This window comes from Gallinula chloropus (assembly GCF_964237585.1).
Source record: "Gallinula chloropus genome assembly, chromosome: 12".
In the NCBI taxonomy this organism is placed as follows: Eukaryota; Metazoa; Chordata; class Aves; order Gruiformes; family Rallidae; genus Gallinula; species Gallinula chloropus.
The window spans coordinates 7735749-7758186 of NC_140097.1; the positions used below are offsets into that span (position 1 = coordinate 7735749).

Sequence of the window (22438 nt, forward strand, 5' to 3'; positions counted from 1 at the left end):
AGTCTTTTAAGGAGAAGCTGTCTGAACAGTCCAAGCTTAAAACTAGTTATATCAGGCACTTTCAGTTTTTTCCGTTAGTTTTAAACCACGTGAGACCCACACAGATGCGCACGCACACACACGCACACAAACACTAATAAAACAGAAAATACCCCCCCCCCCCTCCAAAAAAAACAAAAGAGAAGCAGTGTGTCACTTAACTAAACATAGTCTTCTGGGAATCAGGCAACTGATAAGCAATGCCGTTATCCACCACTCCAGCCCCGATCCTGCGCTCGGATCCCAGCAGCAGAACCCGAGCGCAGGATGCAGGCGACAGGTTCCGTGTGTATCCACTCCCGAGACGTGAAAAGGGACACAGCTTTTATTTCTCACAAAACAGAGGCATCCCTTAAGTTGCAAAGTAGGCATGTTAGCTATTGGCTTGGCAGTGAACCACTTCAAATTATAAAAAGGTATTTGCTTTTTTTTTTTTTAATTAATTAATAAATAAATACTAGATGATCTCAATTGTACCAAAACTGGATATAAGAAAAAAAGACCTGTGCAAAAATACATATTTAAATATGTACAATCAATTAACAAAATATGTCTTCTGAAATAGGGATACTTCAATATTTATAATAGAACAAGAAATTCCAAAATAAAGATACAAAAGTATGTTTTTTTTTTTCCTTGTATAATTCTTTGTTCATCATTGCAGCAATTTTTTAGGTTAAGAAAACTGCAGGAGTCATAACGAGAAGTTGGAAAGACTATAAAAACTGTATCTCTTAAATTAATACCAAAATCTGTCTAGAAACAACCCAGCCACTGCAAATTCAATTTTGCGAGGAAAATTAATTTTAAGCTTCCTTAATATTTACAGTAAGAACTACGCGACGGTAAAAGCTTCAGGAACGATGCTCTGCCTAGGACCAGGATCTAAGGAGTAGTAGTACTGAAGCGGGTCTACGCTCGAGGGCAGACAGAACTGAGGATGCTCTAACTCTTTACTCCCCGTGGCTTACAACCACTGCGCAGGACACCGCGGGTGCCGGCTCTGTATGAGCAGCGGTCGGGAAGTCACTTTTTAAGCCCGAGGGAGCACGGGTTTGCCATTTATGCTTTCAGGTCAACAGAACCTCGTTCGATCCTGCCCGATTTTTCTTTCCTTTTAACCTTTGTGTCTACCAAGAGTCAAATTGCACTTGTGGCTGACGCTATCCCGGAGTGGAAGCTCTGCCCCGGGGACTTCATCGGAGCGCGGGTTTCCCTCCGAGCGTGCAGGACCTCGTACGCTTTGATTGCTCTTTGTGGCATTTCACTTTGGTTCCTTTTACGTTAAAACCAATGGCAGTTCTAACAATCCTTTCAACAGGGCATCTTATTAAATACGAATCCTTTTGTTCCTGAAAAGTTGTCTTTTTTTTTTTCCTTTTTTCTTTTTAAAATGACATTTAAAGTTTGCATAATAAGTGTCTCTAGTACGTTGCTTTCTCAACGAGATCTTTCGTATCGACTCAAAGCTAAAGTGTCTGCATAGAGGCTTCTTGTTGTTTTGCTGTAGAACAACGATTACGTAGCAAGTTCAGGTTAAACTGAAAGCATCGGTAGGTAAACAACTAAGCAACTGCTACTCAGAGTGGCTTTGGATTCCCTGATGTACAACTTGCCACCAGAACTGGGGAGAAGGCTGGGCTACGCAAACAGTTGGACAGGCTCAGATTGTCTCTTCTCAGCAATAGCTGGTGCCCCTTTAAGGCAGAAAATAAATCCTATCTTCTTGGTTAGGAATTGGTTTTCCTTTGCTTTGCCCCTTAATAAAAGTTTAGTCAGTTTTGAGGCTTTACCTGATGTTTAAAAACTTAACAAAAACATCCAGACAAATCAAACCCTAGTACAACGAGCCCTTTAGCAGAATTCACCTCTGAGGTGTTTTCAAGCAGGACAAAATATTTCATAAAAATTGACTGGACTATATATAAAACTGTGTAAAGCTCCCATTATTCATAAAGCCTGGATGGGTGTGGGACAACTATGATGCACATATCTGTGCTTCATGGTGAACTCTGCTGTCCAATTGGTGTTTATTCCAGAATTTAAGAAAAATAACTTATCTTACTGAGCTGTTGGAAGTGTAACATCTTAACAATTTAGTTATACAAACAAGGCATAAAGAAATTGAATTTTAGGGTTGTTTTTTTTTTTTAAGAAATAATTTAAATACTTAGCTTTAAAAAGGCTATTTTTAAAGCCTTACCTGCTGGAAGGCAAATCCAGCCTAATTTAACCAATACAGTTATTTATTTTTAAATAACAGAGGCCTATGGTACACAGCACAGGGCAATAAATACGTTCTTTGGGTGTAGAGATTTAGAGGTTATTTGCCTTTTCTGTTTGATGTCCTTGAATTTTTAAAAATAACAAAAGTAACTTTGCTTCTGCAATCAAATCTCTTTCAAAAGAATAGAAAACAGGCTTTGTATCATGCAAGTACAACATTTTTATACTTGTTTTCTGAGCGATGGCCTCAAACAAGTTTTTTCTGGGTTTTTTTTTTTGTCGGGTTTGTTTTGTTGTTTATTTTTTAAACTCCTGATAGCTTCTTATCCCAAATTACTTGCAAAAGGCTGGGCAAAATACAGACTGATTTTTTTTTTTTTTTTGAATTGTGCTATTTTTATATTCCATTAAAGGAACATTGCTATAAAAACACTAAAGCCATATTTCCCTTCTTGAGGGCTTCTTTCCATTGTGCCTCACACATTTTTTTTCCCCCCTCGTCGCGGGGTCCTCTCCATTGAGGGTGTCTGTCTGGTTAGCTATCACCTACAAAAGACACCATCAGTATAAAAATAAGTCCACAGTAACGTTTATTTCCCCCCCCAAGAAAACATTCGTTTGCCCAGCCAATCTATGTCAGATAGTGGCAAGATGATGTACTCCTGTGAGGAAAATCTCACAGGTTCGTAGCGAACAGTCCAGACCACCGTTAACACTGATAAAGAGCAATTATGTGGCTGAACTTCATCCAGTGTCCATTTCTAGTATATTCACTGCTACAGACATGGCTTCAGGGAAATTCCTTGTTTAAGTGACAGTCCAGTAGATTTCCACACCTGAGGACCATGGGAAGTTGGGAAAAACTCAAGGCATCTTGGAGTCCAGAAATCCAGATGGAGGTTTTGCTTGTAGTGAAAATTGTCCAGTTCGTTTCTCACCGTGGTGCATTCAGCCATCAGGGACGTGCCTTTGGCTTTTGAGCAAGTGAAAGAAAGAGAAGGATGAGTGAGCCAGGCTGCTAGAACAGAAACCCTTAGAAGACATTTTCTGGATAACAAGGGGGTATTCTGGGGAAATCAGCAGGCACAACGTGACACTGCTAACATGAGGTTGGCTTCTCCAAGCCTCAACAATTCTCAAGCTAAAGCTCTCTAAAGTTATTTTAGACAATATTTTCTTCTTCTTAATTCACTCACTTGTATTTCTCCAATATTTACATTGCTTAGTTGAAATAACTAAGAAATTGAAAATTAAGAAGCCATTCTGGAAAAGCTCTTCCCGATCTCCCAGCTCTCCAGGTACACAGATTTCAGGTTATTAACACCACAGGAAACAAAAAGTTTCTTGGATTTTCCATCTTGAAAAAAATCTAGTTCTAAAGCTGTTCTCTATACTCTCATTGAGCTGCAGTAAATTATTTTTACCCCTCCAAGTCAATTTGCACAGTATAATTAAGGAGTCTGAGCTACCAGTCTCTAAATTATCACTCTCATTAACTTACCAAGAACTTTTGATGCTGACACACTACTTGTCCAGTGCAATTTATTAAAAAAAACCAAAACCCCAAACTAATTTTTAAAATGCTATCTGCTTCCTTTATATTAAATCTGTTTGCTTTACCAGCTAAAAAGGTTTATATCTTATTTATTTAATCTCATTATTACTTAGAAGTTAGTCAATGGCACCTTGGGATAATAGGCTTATTTTATCACGGTATCACAGGTCTGTTATCAGCATCGTATGTTCCACTTTGTAGAATGCTTACTACTGACACAGAAACAAGAAGTCAGGCTCAGACATACAGCTCAGTTCTGTGGCTGGCTGAAGGATTAGTTTAAATGTGAGGTCTGAATTTCATTTGAGAGCAATTCACTGGCAACACCTGGGGAACTCACAACGTCATATTTAAGGTTACTTTTTTAAACAAAGAGATTGTTTCTAAAAACCTTGTGTAAATATACTGTAAAAACACTCAAAGTGAGTAACAGACAAATAAGAGAACTGTCTTTTACCTGAACTGCATCTGGAATTGGCTAGCAAATAATAAAGAGAACACAGGTAACACAAGCATGTGAAGAGACACGTTCCTGTTGGCTTAGTTTGAGATAAAATTTCGTACCTGATGAAACAGCGAGTTGTTCATCAGCCCTTGTGTCCCTGGGATTGCACCAGTGTGTTTTGCATGAACATTGTTCACCGATGTCAATTTGGCAACTTTGTTTGATTTGCTGCTGCTGCTGCTGCTGTTGATGCTGCTTGAACCAGGTGAGCACTTTCTTTTCTTTCCTATTAATTTGTCAAGGGACGTATGCGAATGGGAAAACCCGCTGTGGGAATTCACAGTCAGCTCGCTGGACTGATGAACAAAGGGCCCTAAGGAGAGCGTGGAGTCGCTGCTGTTCATCATCACACTCATTCTCTTTATCGATTCTGCAGGGCTTCCAGTCGGAGGACCCCTCCCTGATTGGTCATGTTTGAGGCTAACAGAGTTAGCTTTGCTAGTCATACAGTTGAGGCCAACGCTGTGGGACGAAGCTGTCACCGACGGATGATAGGAGGTCCCAGAGTTTCCAGAGTTAACCACACAGTTTTTCCTAAAGGACTCTGTGGAATGAGAAGGTGCTAGCAGTGCGGAACTGTTTTTACGCTTCTTTCCTGAGCCGCCGCTGCTACTGACGCCGCCGGTGCTGTTACAGGTGCCACTGCCAGCAGAAGATTCCTTGGGTTTAAAAGATTTGCTGGATTTCATTTTCTGAGGTTTGCTGGGCATAGGTGAAGGTACAGAGGAAAGCACTGTAGGTGTTGAAGGGGATGAAGACACTTGTCTCGATTGCATACTGCAGACAGGATCCACTGCACCCAGAGTAGCAGGATTGGCATTTAGTGTCGTTCCATGTGATGGTACCGATTTGTTATTCAGGGACACGCAGGAAGGAGACACCAACGCTGGCGATGACATAACCATGGTGGTTAAGGGGAAACCTGCTGCACTGACGCCGTACTGCGAAGCAGGCATTGAGTTTGTCCGATGCGGTGCACGAACTGATGCTGTGCTACTAGATGCTGGAGGAATTTTCCTGCAGGTGAACAGAAAGACAAAACAAAACCCTACATACCTCCCATTCTTCAGAATAACACCCGCGCTCGTAACGCTATGTTGAAGCGATTATCTTGAGGGTGATTAATGCCACTAAAATGTTTTAGTCAATCAACAGTTAATTGTTGTAAACAAACTTAAAAGCATAGACTACTGACTTTGGATCCAACTACTCTGAACACAAGATTCCCGTTCTTTAACTTGACTCACACGCTTCATGTATTTCCACAAACACCATGAATAAGAACTCTGGCTTCTACTCACTTCCACATCTGTGAGTTAAGATGCTTCTCCAACATGAAGTCAAGTGCACATCGAATATGGTTCCATCGCTTGTCAAACACGTAATAACCTCTTCCAATTTGCCGACTACCAAATGTGCAAAACTGAAAAGACAGATTTTTACTGGTGTTTATACTGGTATTTATAAATAAACACTGCAAAATTAACAGGCCTTTAGGTTTTAAATCAATGATAAAAAACCCCAGAATGTTTATTTCTATGGTCTAAGTACTACTTTAAACTTTGGGCCTTGGTATATTGGAATCATTGTCTTCCCATCTGATACTGCCCTACTTATTGCCAAAAGCAGCAGCCACATTTAAAATCCTGCAATTAAACAGGGAAGGACAACAGTGCACATGTGTATATAAAAAAACCTATATATGTGTATGTTCATATATACATATTTGTAACGTACTTCTGAGGAGCTGTGAGCTATCCATTCAGAGTCTTCTTTAAAAAAAAAAAGAGAAATTTCATCTACAGGCTAGGCAATAAGGCTTGTGCTTTTTTGTTAGCCTAAATCTGTAAATCTTGACAAAAGGAAGACAACATATCACTGCTACTTTTGCTGTGATGATTTGCACTCAAGTGAAAAAAAGATTTCATATATGTAAGAGAAAGTGAAATGACAAAATTTCATCCAAAAGGCACTGTTTACATGTCCTTATTCTGAAACCACAGCCCTTCAGAGTAGGTACCGATTTCATCTTCTGTATTTTGGCATTTTGATTGGGGAAGTGAGCTCCAAACCAATTACTTTAGCACCTTTACTCTGCAACTACAATTAAACCTTCACTGCCTACTAGGCAACAAAACAATTATCTTAAAATCTAGGAGAAATAAACACCCAAAGCCACATACCCAATAGGAAATCACCCCTAAACCCCCCCCCCCCCCCCAAGTAATTTGTTTCCCAGTTCAGAGCCAGAGAGAGACCAAGGTTAACCTTTACTTAGAACGTACAGCGGCTGGTTGAGGATGATGACCTGAATAATGACAATCCAGTTTTTCAACAGGCTCTTCTTTTTCGTCACATTCTCCCTCATCGCTGGATAACCGAGATGCTGGCTCAGCTGCAGGCAAGGGAGGGTGCGGAGACTCGTGGACAGAAGGAGTCTCGCTAGGGGCATTTCCACTGTGCTGGGCTGGACAGCCTGGAGGCCTGGGCAAGGCAAGGGGTAAAGCTGTTATTCAACTATGTCTGCTTACAAAGCTTAACTTACTGACAGAAGGAAATCCACATTAGCAGATTTCTGGTATTTTCCATAGTCTGGTAACACATCTGCTGAGAGGAAGGATGGGAGGTCTGGTTTCCCTGGAAAAGGAGCGTTGCCTAATCGTTGCCAAACTGCTTTCATTGCTGCCAGTCAGCTTTTAGTGCTTCAAACACCAAGCCCTCCTCACTAGGAATTACAGCTCGGCACGTAACTGCTAATTGCAGACAGTCAGTCACCAGGCCTAGAGCAAAACTACTGCCCCATCCAACAGATCCATATCGCTCTTAAAACCCACCCCATGAAGCTACCAGTAATAAATCCATACCACTGGATCTGTAGATTTTCCTTTACCTTGGAAGACTGGGGGGATGAGGTTTGGGTTTATTAGGTAATAAAGGCTTTGATTCTGTAAGAGTAACTCCATGAGAATTTTGGTGCAGCTCCTGGGAAGTTTTAGTAGGTGAGGGATGTGGTTCCCTGAGAGGGGGCATCTGCTGATGATGATCCGAATGTCGAAGAAGTTCCTTTTCCCTGGTTTTGCTTTTGTGCTCAGCTAGTAACACATCAAATCGTTTTCTTCGACCCTGTACAGCCCTCCGCTGGGTTAAGGAATGTGTCTGCAACACCAAGAATAGATCATTAATCCCAGGCTATCAGATTTGTGGAAATCAAACGCTCAAAACACGTCCAGAGCTCTAAAACAGGGAAAATCATCACCACATTCACAGTTAGTAGACAAATGGATGACTGAGAAAAACTTTTCGACCCATTGGTGGATGATTATATCCCTGTCTGACACAAAATAACAAAACACAGAAACTGAGTAAAAGGCATCTTTCAAATTTCTTACTTAAAAAGAAACTGCCAAAGTTATTATAAGGTTAAGACTAGAATTAAAAAAAATCTTCTTGACATCACTATTTGAGTTGCCAACTAGTGCACAACCAAAAATACTAAATATTTTATTTCAATTATGAAAATATTTATCACAAGGATGTTTAAAATCAGACTTATAATGGGAGACACGAAAATATTTATAAATACTGCGTTGCTTCTTTCTGTAAACTAGTATCTGCCTTGAAAACTCGTGTAATCAAAGAGATATTAACAAATGCAAAAAACCCAGCAGAATCCAGTCAGAGACAACTCAGTTCTTTGAGCATCCTGAACGCTACACGTAGCAAGATGTACACATGTACATATGGCACAAATTCTAGGTACAGTGAAACAGATGGATATTGTTTTTCTGAATTGTTAAAGTTGCATACCAGACCTTTTTGCATGTGGCATAGAAGGTTTGACTGGCTTCATTTTAGTAGGTAAAAGTTTCTATCACATAATTCAGACAAATAGCAACTAAAAAAATTATTTTGTAAGTAGGTATGATATAAGGAATTGATGAGAAACATTTCTTTCTCTTTTTCACTTTTGATTTGCCTAGTTGTCTTGTAAAATCTTGAAGCTTTTCCCTCCTCTATTAGCAAAACAATTGCCTCCCCCCTTTAATTCCAAAAGGGCAATATGTTCAAGTTCAGTTCCCTTGGGTCATTAGTATCAGCTTCATTTACCTTTGTTCTGTAGGTGGTTTATTTACCAGATGCTTCCCCTACCGACAGTTCAGCTCTTTGCAAGGAAGTAGCTAAATATTACACAATTGCAGGGGATCTGGATTTTTGGTTCCTTGGAACTAAGCGATACCCCTGTGTCCACCAATATGTTTGAGCCAGAGAATACATTTCATCTGACTAAAAGTTTTTAAAGACTGTTTAATTTAGAGTTTGACATATGGTTTTTTTTCAGAAGACTTATTTTTGAGTTGGCCACAGCTGTGCATCAAGCAGCATATCCACCGATACCTCCTAGGTACCTGCTGCAGGCTGCTGCAGGGAAAGGTGGGGCTGTGAGAGGGGAGCAGCTTGATTTACTGAAATCCTGTATCAACAAATAATACTTTTAATGCTTATTAGGGATTTTAAAATTCATGATCCGTGACCCAAAGATTATCTCCCAAAAGATGAACACGCTGGCCCCCTGCTACCTACATGAGGAGTAACACAATCCGTTCCATCATGTTTAAAGGGCTTATACAAAAACACAAATCTCCAGGTTACTTTAAGAAATATGGTTTTGAATAAATAATTGACTGAACTTTGAAAACAATTCCTTTCCTGGTTCTAGGCAACATGTTTTGAGAGGTACCATTTACAGCAGTAAAAATCTGCAGTTTTGTTTTCCATCATATACCTCAGTAAGATGAATTAAAATTTAGAGAATCTTATTCTGATTAAGATACCTTACCTTGCATGTCAAAGACCTAGTACAAGGTTTCCTGGTTTCCACATCAATGACACCACAGTATATATCAGGATCAAATTCTCTCTCTGTCAAAAGGTACACATAGTGTTGACAAGTTATCAAGAGACATCTTGAAATACAAAAGTTTATTTTAATTATAAAAATTAACCATATTAGAGACTGTTTTCAACTGCTACTCTGGCAAATGTACAGATAGAAACACACAAGAACATTGTACAAATAAAAATTGTCTACGCTCTCAGCAAGCTTATGGGTGTGCTGAAATACAGATCTTAAGTCTACACACAGAATGGAGACATTTTGAGCTGTAAGGGACCCCGAAGAAGGAGCAGATCCTGCACATTAGGATTAAAAGTCACCATCAACAGGAACCGTGACAAACAAATGACGCCTTTTGCTGTTGGTTTTGATGTAAAGAACTTTTATACCATTATACACAGTAACTTTGTTAGGAGAAAAAGCATGAAGAGCAGACTAGATTTACATTTTTGAGTTTATGAGGTGCTGGTTGTTCCATTTTCTATGCCTATTTGGACCTTCTATACAGAAGGAAGGAAAATAAAATCTTTAAAGGCAGCAAAAGTGCATACATTTAAAACAGTAAGAACTGACAGCCTTTGATGTCTGGATGGCTTCTGAGAGCAATAGCCATGTTCCAAGGTGTCTGCATCCTTTAAGACTATGTCAAGCTATAGATTTAAATTCTAGTACATAAAACCTACCTAACTATGAGTTACAGTGTGAAAAAAGTGTTTAATTTACTTCTGAAACTTATTTTTATATATTCTATATATGTATTTCTATAGATACACTAAGAGGAATACAGCAAACAGTAATGAAAAACAATTACCTGACAATCTTTTATGTAAAAATTTCCTATTATTTGTATTTTCTTCAGATTTCTTTTCCAAAAATGGAGGCACAGAGAGACCTTTACCATTCAGTATCTGTCCAGGGGAAGGCAAGGGTGGCTTTGGTATTGAGGGACAATTAAGGCCAGTCTTTATTGAGGAACTCACAGTAGTAGAACAAGTTGGACCAACAGCAGCTTTCAGTTGGGCACCATCTATCTTTGGATGAATCTTTTCCACTTTGACAGATGGAGTCATACTATTATTTATGAAAAACAAAGGGGGGGAGGAATTGAAAATTATAGTCATAAATTGTAAGTAGTACTTAAAATGTTATTATTCAGCAACAGTCTCCTCTATTCACAATGCAAATGTAGACCTTCCTCTTTATTACCAGTTTTCTTTTTTTCATAATTTTTATGATGCCCATAATCTCTCCTGTCCTCTCTTCCCCTTTTCCTTCACAGTATTTCAGAGAATCATCAGGGACTGCAGAAGCTGCTATTTGTATTTGCAGGCACAGCCTATCACCAAAACAACTGGAATGGGCCTGTTCTATCCAGTGAGAAATTCCCAGCTCTGTGCCAGTAAACTGTATTATTTAAGGTGCAGCTTTACAAGAGTTCTTGTTTAACACAGTCATGAGTAGTGTCTGTAATCTTCGACTAGGCTGCTGGAAAAGATCTGAAGGAGTTTAAACTGATTATCTCTTAAACCAAAACCCCTCTGAAACAAAAGAAAATTCTACTGGTACAGTGGTGTCAATGTAAGTAAATAACATGAATTCTTTGTCAGAACAATACTCACATTTTATCATGGGGAACTTTGCTATGCTGTACCGAATGCATTAACCTGTTGTTTCCGCTGATCTGCAGCTTGTCTTTGGGTGATTTCAACAACTTGGAATTTGATGATGATGCACTAGTACCTCCACTGGATGAACGATTGCTCCCACTTCCACTGCTACCTTTGTTTTTTGAAGGGAAAGATGAAATGAGGGAAAATACTGAAGAGGAAGGTGGAGTCAAAGGCGGCTTGCTGGAGGAGCTGTGTCTTCTTTCTGAAAAGGAGGGAAGAAAAAGAGGTTTTAAGCTCCCACATAGGAAAAATTCTTAAATACTACATGTTGTCAGGTACTTGGTTAAACATTTTTCCTTTATTGGCATGGGAAGTCCCTTGCCACACGCCGAGCTAAAGGGTACAAGCTCCACTGTAATCCATGAGGCTCCACTCATTGCTGGTCCCCAGTTCATTACTGGAGTTTCAAATACAAGCTTAGGTTTTAGAAACACTCCCCTCTCTGTCCACCTCCAAGAACAAGAAAGTGAGATTCAGACCCAGACCTCAGACCAAGCAGAGACCCCCTAAGCTCAGGCCAAGCAAGCTTAAATATCCTATTTTCTCAAAGGCTAACAATTACCTGTATGTATGGCTCCTAATGGTCAAAATTGTATTGGAGTCAACACTTTAACTTTCTCTTCATAACAATCTTCAGGTATGGCCTACACCAGAAGTCTACTACCTCAACATGGAATGCCTCTGAGAACAGCAGCTCGAGTATGGACCCACACTGTTTTTTGGGGTGTTGTGGGACTTCGTTTTGTTTTGTTTTCCACTAATTTACTCTATAGGAATTTTATTTAGGAACAACATCAAAAGGGACAACAGCTATTCTTCAAAAAAACCCACCCCAAAACCCAAAAAACGAAACCGAAAGAAACCCCACCCCAGAACATTTTAACTGAGTATTCCAAGTTCTGTCCATGAATGTGTTGGCAAAAATGATTTGATTAACATGAAACCATTAATGGGAATACATTGTTAGAACCATTTCAGTTCAAACAGCATATATTTCAAAGGATAGTTTTTTTGAACAGTGAATTCTCTGTCACAAAACACCCACCAGCTTCAGGGTGTACCCAGCACTGCCTACACACGGACACGTTACTTGACCGTTTGCTGGACTGATACTTGGACACCTGTGGTTCCTCGATGATCGGTGTAATCAACACCTGCTTCAGAGACATGTCTGGCAATCAAGTGCACACAAACCACAGATTTAAGAGAGGAGGAAGAATGAGCAGGTTTTTCAGGGAGCGGAAAGGCACCTTCCTCCTCCACAGTGGTAACACTCTTTCTCAGCCAAGTATTGCTAAAGGTGCCCAAATCCACCACTGACCAACCCCAGGATCAGCTTACAGATTTCGACTTAGGTACTTAAACTGTGAAAGATGCAGGCTACTCATGAAGTTACCAAATCTACAGCCAAGAGTGAAAGTCAAGTCCAGTGTGCAGCCTGTAACGCTCTGCAAAGTGTAAATTAATACATCCATGTTCTCCTTATATGACCTATTCTCACCCCAACCCTAAATACAGCAGTCATATGTCATTCAGATGATGACCAACCAGGACTCCATTCATAGCTGGAAGCTGTCAAACAAGATGGCACCAAACCTGCATGGATGTCATCAGGCACGTCACATTGTCAGGCATGGCTCCTGCAAGCAAGCCTGTAACATCCTGCAGCAGCAATAACCCAGGGAAAAACCTCACACTGCTCCAGCAGTGCAAGAGAAAGGCACAGGAGTCTAACACCTGGCAGGCTGAATTCTTATAGAGGTGGGGAAGCTGCATTTTAAATACATTAATTAGCTCAGGAGGAAAAAAAAAAACACAACTATACCAAAACCCAAACAACCCAAAAGATAATGAAAAGGCATAGAGATTAGACTAGGAAGCTCCAAGCAAGAACTTATATCTGACACTGAACCAAGTGATGTGTGTTTCTCTGTTTAACAAAATGGGTACCTAATGAACCTTCTGCAAAAGAGTCATCGCTTATTTTTACCAAAAAGCTCTGAGATATATGGTGAAATGCCCAACAGGAGCACGTGATGAACGCAGTAATTAATGACCCAGCTCAAGAAACAGCTGCTTTAAAAATGGGGTATTTAGAACAACTAGTTATCTGTGATGTTCAAATCCACCTATTTCACTTTCTAGAACCAGATGCCATCGAAGAGTTTGTAAGTGAAGTATGTTGGTGTATTTATGTTCTAGTAAGCGGCTGTGCTTCTAAGATGACATACTGCTTATTGCCAAATGTCTTTTTATAGCAATGGCAAGAACCCCCGAGCAGCTCTGATAAGTCACTATTTGAGGGCCATTAGTTCAGCAATGCTACACCCTGTGAGATTACCCTGCGAGATAGGAAGAAAAATTGCTCAATCCTCTTCCACCTTCTGTATATTTAGAAAATTCAAAGTCCAAGTTCTTATCACAGTTGCATATAATCTCTAATAAACCAGCAGGTGACTAATGCAGTCTTTGGGAGTTTGTTTTGATTTATTATTTTGAAGGAAGAGTGGGTGTTACTTCCTTGGAGAAACCCTGGCAGAGGAGAAGAGAAAGGGACGAGAAGAAGACTGAGTACTTTCTCGCATCACATGATGAGGAATAAACTAAACAAACTCTGAATCTGAGCTATCAATCCAAATGATATGAACACTCCTTTTCTGGTAACTTAAACTGGTACTGTACTGGTGCTGAACAGAGATGTCGCTGACTATTATTTGCACGATTGTTTCATAGCAGCAGTCCCAATACCAGTGAGGTAATATAATGTGTGTTAAACACCTGATAATAATAAAAGAAATAGAAGGAAGGTTAATGGCTGATCACACACCAACATCTCCGTCTACCTGTCAGAGAGATATATGATTTGGAAATCACAAAAAAAAGCCAAACAAGCTTTTTCTAGAATTTTGGGACAATTTCTGAAAGAGATATTCTAACACTAGAAGTCTGTGAAACCTTTACTCACTCCATGTGTAAGTAAACATGACTTGTATAGTTTATTAACAAAATGAGATGACTTTCCAGCTAACTTTTTGTAACCTGCCTGGACCTGTTTTGTGGTGACTTATGTACAAGTAGAGGTAGGGCTGCTACTTGGACTTGCTCCTAGGATTTTGCTTAATGCCTCTGTCTTTTTGTAAATTCATGATTTTAAGTGAAATCTGCTTAAAGGTCTGTTCTGCAAAGAACATGAAGACTACCAATGGTCTCCTCTTCTTGGAGAAAGCTAATATAATTTTTGAAACAAGGTATGTGTTCAGCATGGCATACTTTAACAAACTTATTTACTGACAGACTGCATAGCCTTCTAATGGAAAAATTACTACACAAACTATCACCAAATAATCAGGACAGCCATGCTTACTATGTGTATTATAATGACAGATTCTACTAATCATCTCCCAATCTAACAAGGTTCCCATTTTGCCATTAACTCTGACTTGGCTTGAAAACATTTTAAAATATAATTACCTCCAGGTGTTCAGTTTTCAAATGATAAAAGTTCATACTCACATCCCATCCCATAACTCTCCGAACTGTTGTTTTGTGTCGTGATTGCTTCTATAACACATCAGTGTAGTACTGCAAACCCTGCCCCTGTGTAACACAGTTCTGAACTCTAGAATTTTGGGGAGGATTTTGTTTGTCTGTTTGGGGTTCTTTGTGTTGTTTGGCTCTTGGGGTTTTGGTTTGTTTGGTTGTTGTTGGTTGGTTGGGGTTTTTTATACCCTGGAAAGTTTTTAGCTTTGGCCCAAGGAACCACTGGGTAGAATCTGACCTCAAATGAAAACTGCTTTCAGTGCTGAACCTGAACAGAAAAAACTCCTTAAATATCTTTGCATTTATGTAGCAGCTTTGTGACCCCCTAAGAGAAAAGCTGTACAGAGTTAGAAAGCAGCATCCCAGCAAAGGCTGTTTCTGCTCGGTGACCAGGGTATCTGTTAATTATCAATTTGGAAAAATACAGTGATAGTTTGTGTGCTACCAGACTTAGGTTGAGCAAGAATTACATCCGCATGCTGCCAAAGCACACAAGACTTCCTGATAAAATAGATATTGATAACTTAAATCTCTTCAAGAGCTTTAAAAAAAAAGGATTAAACAGCATCACTTGGCCTTTTAGTCTGACTGCCAATTTTCTTGGGTTTAATAAAAAAAAATATGTAAAAATAATCTTGGTTTTGATTGTATAATTCCTACTAAACAAACAGTAATTTCTGACAAAATGCAGAAAAGTAGTCTGGAAAGAAAAAAGGGGAAAGAATGGAAGAGCTTCTCACCATGTTTGGCTTCTTATTCCTCAATCAATGGGTAAATGTGATTTATACCCTTATTTCTGTATTAAAATATACATTTTTTTAGAAAAAAACACCCTGTTTTTCATTAAATGCTACATTCTTTGCTGTATGCTTAACAAAAAAAAAAGTTAAGAGCAACAATACTCCTAAGTTTCTTCAAAATGTTCCTCCCAAGTCTATGCTTAGTTCTGAAAATTTAGGAAGTGGTTTATGCTGTTCACTCTCTGTGGGCATCAATTAATAGCTTCAGGCATCAAACACAAGATGTACAGCTCAAATTTCATAAACCCTTTTTTTTAATACTGACTTCTTACGTAAGAGCTGGGCAAAAAGTCAAACTGACCTGTGTCAGTGCTAGCAGAGCTGTCAGCAGAAGTGAAGCACATCCACTGGAACACACCAAGTTTATGTTACCACCTCAGTTACCATTAAAACCAGCAGTTTTAACACAGGTTGGCCTAGGCATAAGCATTGTGATTGGACCTCAGAATGTGTATACTGAAGCAAAGCATGAAGGTAAGTGTATGTGTAAGAAATTATTATTTCATATATCTATCTCACTGAAACTGTAAGCACAATAGAAGAGCTACGTAAACCAAACTCACCTTTTTTTCCAATCACACTGTGCTACTGTTTGACTTGTCATTTGAGAAATGCTTTAGTACAGCCATATTAAACCAAACATCTTTTACCTGAGGAGAAAATTTATTTTCTCTTGGAATGAGTATTGCATTTCTGGTTTACTTGGTCTTCTAATTTTTCCATAAGGATCAGACCTGTGACAGGACACTGCTCTGGAAGGACATCTCACTGTAACTATAGGCTTTACTCAGCAGCAACCAACTAAAATCCCTTTTGGAGCTCTCACCCAAATGCCTGTGTTGGTGTCTCATCCACCATCACTCTGACCTCCCCACGACAAAGAAAAAGGTTAGATCCGTGAGGATTTTGTAGGGGAAACTGAGCAGCTAAAAAAATCATGGGCATAGCAGGCAAATTACTCTTCCTGCGATGTCACCCTGGAGCGGTGCAGCTGCTTGGGAGGGATGTCCTGTGCGGGATCCTGACCTGCTGCTCACTCACTCATTGCTGCTTGATTATCCCGCTCTAATCACGGGACCCAGATACCAAGGATCCCGCCTTAATCTTCCACTGATGTCCCTTTAATCACCCCATCAGTTCTGCTTGTGCTGTAAGTCGGGAAGAGGTCACTCCGTCTTCCATTGTGTGGTGTTTAAACTTACACTGTGAGCTGAACAGACAGCATCTAAACAACCATGCATTTCTCACTCCAGCAAGAAAGTTACAGGGAAAAAGTATTTCTGGAGTCCAAGTTATCAGCATGACAGACGGCCAAGGCCTGACTGACCCTGGTACAATCTGTCATGTCTCTACAGAGATTTCTTCTTGCTATTTCATAATAAAAAAAACCAAATTGCTTTGCAACCAGCAGATGATATTCTTGTTTATCACTCAGTGTTAGCAAAGCCCTGAAGAGAATCTGACTGATATATGTGCGTGCTTACAGCACTCCACAGAAAAACACCACTTTGGGAGAAAGAAAGAAAGAAAGAAAGGAAAGGCTTAAAATTAAGATTGCAGCATACCAAATGCAAGGCAGGGCAGCACACACCTAAGTGTTACGTTGCTTTATGCATTTACATCACTTACTAAAATGGTTTTCCTTATCTTGACCAGAGTTAAACAATATTATAAATAAATGGCCATAGGTACAAACTATTTATCTCACAGGTTTATGTAATATCTTCTCTGGCCAGGGTAGCAATACTGATGTAACTGCACGTCCTGCACTTCATCACTTCGCAAACATTCAGCACATTTGCAGTACAGAATGTTTCTGCTGCCTGTGTAGAACCCACCACTAAAGAGGCAGTTAAGCTACAATGATAAAACTTTACTTAATATTAGTTTCTTCTCAAGAATCCACTAAAAAGCAACACCTAGCCCATTTTGAAGAGTGCATTTTAGAACCCAGAGAAGTTGAGATGTCTATCCCATTTGCTTTGCCTAGCAGAGAATTAAAACGTGACGCTTCATACTTTTGCATTACACCTTTGCCACTGTTCAAAGACAGTCTTGCACTTCCACTAAGAAGGTTGATACCCAAAATAAGAAAATTACCCTCTCAGGGGCAAAATCCAGAATTTAAATCGAGGTCATACGTTACAGAGCAAAACACTACAGAGATCAATGATTTTTTAAAATCCCTTAAAAAACGTTCTTTCACATTAAAGCAATCTGTGGAGGCTTCAGCTTGGCAAGCACTATGTTCTCCCACAATGAGAACTCAGAAAATGACCTTCCTCTCAGAAAATCCTTTGCTGAAACCAACAGACAAATAAAGGAAACACATCAAGACCTTTCTATCTGCTGACTGGGTATGCTGCAAAATTGTATGTCAGTTCCTAGGACATTTGTACTGCTCAGATGAGGGCCGTATTGCCACTAAGTATTACATCTGCTTTCTGCATCTTTGTTTAATGGCAGAGTTGGTGTATTAAATGTCCCGCTCTGCTGCCCAGCGGTCCTCATCATGGCAAAGGTCCCACTCACTCTTCCAGGTACGAATTCCTGCACCATTCCCTCGGCCATGACCTCCAATACACACACTAGAGGTTCCATAAAAAGCATATAAAATCTGGCTGTGCTTTAACTAGGGTGCACTGATTTATTAACAATACTCATAATTTTTCCTAAGATACGCTTTGGTTACAAATGCTCAATTCAGAACCCAAAGCTCTCACATACACCAGTATTGAGTTTAAGTGCAACGTTCCAGCTCCAAAACCCCCTCCACAGTGATTCACACTGATCAAAGACATCAATAAAACACACCCAATGATGGCCCAGCACACTTAGCTAAGCTTCCTCATGAAACCCAACTTCCAATGCAACCAGACGCCACTGACCATTTGGGGCGACGCATTTGTAACAGGCAACTTTAACTGAAGATTTCACATAAGCTACATCCTGTGAGTGGCCCAGAGTGACAGATTTTAGCTGAACCCTTACTGTGGTTTGTAGAAAAGCAGGTTTACCCCAGCACTTGACATAGGAAATGTGAACAAAGTTGGGAATTGGAAAATGTTTGCTGAGAAGCATTCTGGTTTTTGTCTTCACTGCTCTGCATTGTGCCACTTCAACCCTCTGAAGCTTGCCAACATTTAAATTTGAATATATATGCTCAACTCCCAAGAGGTGTTATGGGGGGGTTAGGTTAACCACATCCGTTTGAACAGAAGCAGAACCCAATCATTAGCTGTCGTTATTTACGGCAGCCAAAGAGAAGCGCTGGCTACTTTTAAAACTGTACAGCAAATTATTCGACTTCTGATTTCTAAATAGGTGTGTTCATTATGTTCCTAGATATTTACTTTAGAGAACTGAAATCCACTCACAAGCAATCACCGTGCAAAACCTGTTAAATAAAGGAGTGTGAAATTCAGGGTAAGCAGGGTCACAGTTTTGCTGCTGCCACAGGAGGAAAGGGGGAAGAGTGGAAAGAGGTAATTTTCACTGTCAGGATTCTGAATTCCAACTTCTATACTTTCAAATTGTGTTTCAGAACGGGTATGATCCTGTAACTATGATTTAGGGTGTCTAAATGATGCTTTTCAAAACGGTACGACCACAGCACAGTCAGCACGGTGTTGTAATTCTCTAATAGCCTAACACGAATTGGGCAGGAATAGCCACTCCAGTAACTGCTGCAGACAGCCCCAGACACAGCACACCTCCCTTATCTCTCAAGATTACCACCCTGGAAAGGGGAGCAAGGAGCAGACTGCAAACACAGTTAAGAAAGTAACAAAAACCCATAAAATAGCAACACTAACAAGTATTTAAATAACCTTCAAGTAATTCCCTTTCCCCACTGCTGCCTCTCAACAACCCTCTGGACATCACTAAAGCTAGTTTTTCTGTATCTTTTACTAATCCTTTCAAAACCCATTGTATTCAGCACACAGGAGTAGTTTTGCAATCAATTTCCACAGGATTTAACATTCCTGTTTAAAAGCACACGGTGTCTGCCCCCCAAGAGATGTAAAATAACCTTTGAAGCACCCAGCAATACACACTGTCACCTCAAGCCTGTAGACAGACCAGCATTTCACTGTGCTGTGCAGCAGCAAACTGGAATTAGGGATGTTCCCATCAGGTTTGTTTCATCTGTTGAGATCCCTGTGAAGCCCAGTAAAACTCTCAAGAGCAGCATGGGAAGAACTGTCAGAGGCAGGACATTAAATTACTCATGGAGCAGAACCACAAGCAAAGTGGAGCCAGGGGGACCAACTGTTGTTCCCCTTGTCACCCAGAGGAGGATGCTTCCCATATCTTTCTCCATCCCCTTCTTTTCCCCAGTGAACACAAATGCAAGGGCTTTAACATCTCAGGAAGATTCCAGCATCATATCCAAGACCAGACACCTGGTACACACTTTTCCAACCCGCTTGCCAAGAGGTGAAGGGCGCTTTTCTCACCGGGGAACTGGTCCCAGACCTTTTGGTCAGTAGCTGTCTTGTATTCCAGCACCTGACTGAGTTATAAATTGCCATGTTATTACAGAAGGACAGTAGAGTGTCTGAGATGGTAATCGGGCCACGGAGAGATTATAACATCCACATTATGAGCACTAATCTCTGTGTAGCCTGTTGATGACATGTCAGTACCTGCACTGCCTGATTAAAAAGCAGGTATTGTATAAATCATTTTTTTGCTATTAAAAAAGTCATTATTTGGGAAAAAAAAATTTGGAGAAACCACAGTGATGAAAAACAAAGGTAACGGGTACAGATGAGCAGCGTGCCAAGATGCACCCTCTGTCAGCTTCCTCAAAAATACAACTGGAAAACTGTTGTCTCATACAGGCTTGCCCTGAATGACATTAAAGAAACATTTCCATTTTTCAAAAGAAGCATAAAGCAAATTAAAAAAAAAACCCACAAACATTATACCAAAGTTTAATAAAAAGTTGAGTAAACTTAATAGTGAACTATGCATTGAAAGCAAGGGAATAACGAATTAAGGGAGGAATCACCACCTGATCTTCTCACTCTCTGCCCATTTTCTCCCCAGAAATTGGGTTTACACATTTAATACCATGTTCTTCCCCTTCAGCATCAAAATTACTCCGTACAAGACCATATCACATAACAACACTGCAATGTATTCAGATGAGATCACATATCCAAGTGCCTGTCTAGCTTTCATCTTGCTAACATTTTTATTCACGCCATAATCAGGAATTTTAATGTCTTCCCCTGTAGCTATTTCTTTTACACATAACAAACTTTAATTGTTGTACCTTGACTGTCAGACTCGACTCTGCTACAAAAAACTCCAAATGCTGCTGATGAAAACTTGCTTAAAAGCACATGGGGTTATGGCCTAACTGGTGAAGTTTTGGAGATGAAAGTTAAAAAAAAAAAGCACCTTGAAATTAAAAGATCTCAGTATTGATAGACATCAAGAAGAGTGAATTGACTTTGTTTTGAGCAGGAGAGTAAGAGGAAATACCACAGGATATACAAAAATAGCGGTGTCAGCGAAGTAAATCACAGTCTTTGATTTTGTCATTAAGAAACGACAGGATAAAAAGACGTTGAGCACATATCTTACGTGCTGCACGATTAACTAGTGACATCCACAGCCACACGATACGAAGGCTTTGTAAGATTAACAAGAGATAAACGTGTACAGGGCTACTTAAAATTAGCCACAGCAGAGAAACGAGAGCGGTGTGAGGGATCCGGGCTGGGGTTCTGCCTGTGTGGCTAACACCCTGTTTCCTGTCCAAGTCTCTCAACACTGAAATGTTCAACTTTTTTCAGCATGGAAAATGAAGATGAGAAGCAAAACCTGTGGTGGGGTGAATTACAGTATTTTTAGAAGATGTTTCAAGAGTCAAATAACTTCCCAAAATTTGAAATCTTTTGGAACATAAAACAACTCAATCTGCAACATCAATGGAAAACAGAAAATACTTTGGTTTCTTTTACTCCAAGATTTAAGGATTTTAGGCATTAGTAATTTTCAAGTTATAGAAGAAAACTCATTACAGCTTATTTTATTAGCACTGGTCAATCACAATTGGCATGAAACAACCATTTCCATGTTTAAAAACACTGACCACGTTAACTATACACTAATTAAAATTTTACAGCAGTGTTAGCACAGCAAAGTCTCCCAGAAATCACTAATGCAGTCAAACAAGGGCATGAACCTACCCTGCTTGCACAGTAATGTCTTTCAAATTAAATAAACCAGCCTTTACACATTTCACTTGCAAAGAACCAAGCAATGCCATAATTAGGATGCGCTAACTAGAATGTTTGTGCAAGTTTAACCTTTTAAATAAAAACACAACTACACTTGACACATCCAGGCTGTCTTTGCATTTCCTACGTCCTCCAAAACAGAGACATAACAACACAGAACATCCTGCCCACAGCCAGCCACAAAGCCGTACCAAGGAATGTATCTGCCCTCTGATTTAGAAATTACACGGATGAGCACACTCAGGAAAACAAGCTAAAATCAACACGCTCTTAATACTTTCTTTCTTTAATTAACACTTTGATTAACAGCCACCAATTTATCCAGAAGCCTGACAGCTATGCTTTTACCCCTGTAGCTTCTGAGCACTTTGAGGGGGATTTTCATTTCTGCAGGGAAACAACTGGGGAGCAGAGGCTGCTCCTGCGGCCTCCCCAGCAGGTACTGCCTCTGCTCGGGAGGGAGAGCCCTCAGCAGGGAATGTGCAGCACAGAGCAGAGCTCATGGCTTTCCCTCCGCTCCTGGTAAACTCACAACTCGCTTGCTTTTGGAGCTGGGCCAGCCTGCTCCGGTGACATTTCAGAAGGGCTCACGCCGGCTGCTTGCAGCGCGGAATCCCCGGCTGGGAGATTATCCGCCTCGCTCGTCAAACTCTGTCAAGGCCCCGCGACACCCATGGGCAATGTCACCATCCACACCCGGCTGCTTTACCACTGCTGCTGGGGCTCCAGGCAGGCATCCTGTGGCAAACAGCTGCCCTGGGGCTTCTGGCCAGCCTCAGCTTTACCTACCAGCCTCCTGCTGACCACAGGAGCCACCGAGGTGGCATTGGTGCTGGTCGGATATGGCCATAGCAGCAGGCCGCATGGATGGAGGTTAATCCTCTCCATGATTCCTGTGGCAAGCTGCCAGGCCTGGCAGCACTAGGAGGGTTCCTCTGGTGAACATGCTTGT

The 22438-nt window shown here is 40.3% G+C and overlaps 1 protein-coding gene across 1 annotated transcript in view; it reads right to left on the reverse strand.

Annotated features, from left to right (window-relative positions):
• Positions 1-431: 431 nt before the first annotated feature.
• Positions 432-22438, reverse strand: part of ATXN7 (ataxin 7) — a gene marked incomplete at its 5' end in the record, with an annotated part of 62028 nt that continues 40021 nt past the window's right edge. Inside the window, 8 exons of the mRNA XM_084269413.1 lie at positions 432-3238; positions 4385-5342; positions 5627-5748; positions 6611-6809; positions 7216-7481; positions 9163-9245; positions 10031-10290; positions 10839-11091. Of these exons, the coding sequence (XP_084125539.1) occupies positions 3221-3238; positions 4385-5342; positions 5627-5748; positions 6611-6809; positions 7216-7481; positions 9163-9245; positions 10031-10290; positions 10839-11091 (2159 nt within the window). The 3' untranslated portion in view covers positions 432-3220. The remainder of the gene's footprint in view (positions 3239-4384; positions 5343-5626; positions 5749-6610; positions 6810-7215; positions 7482-9162; positions 9246-10030; positions 10291-10838; positions 11092-22438) is intronic.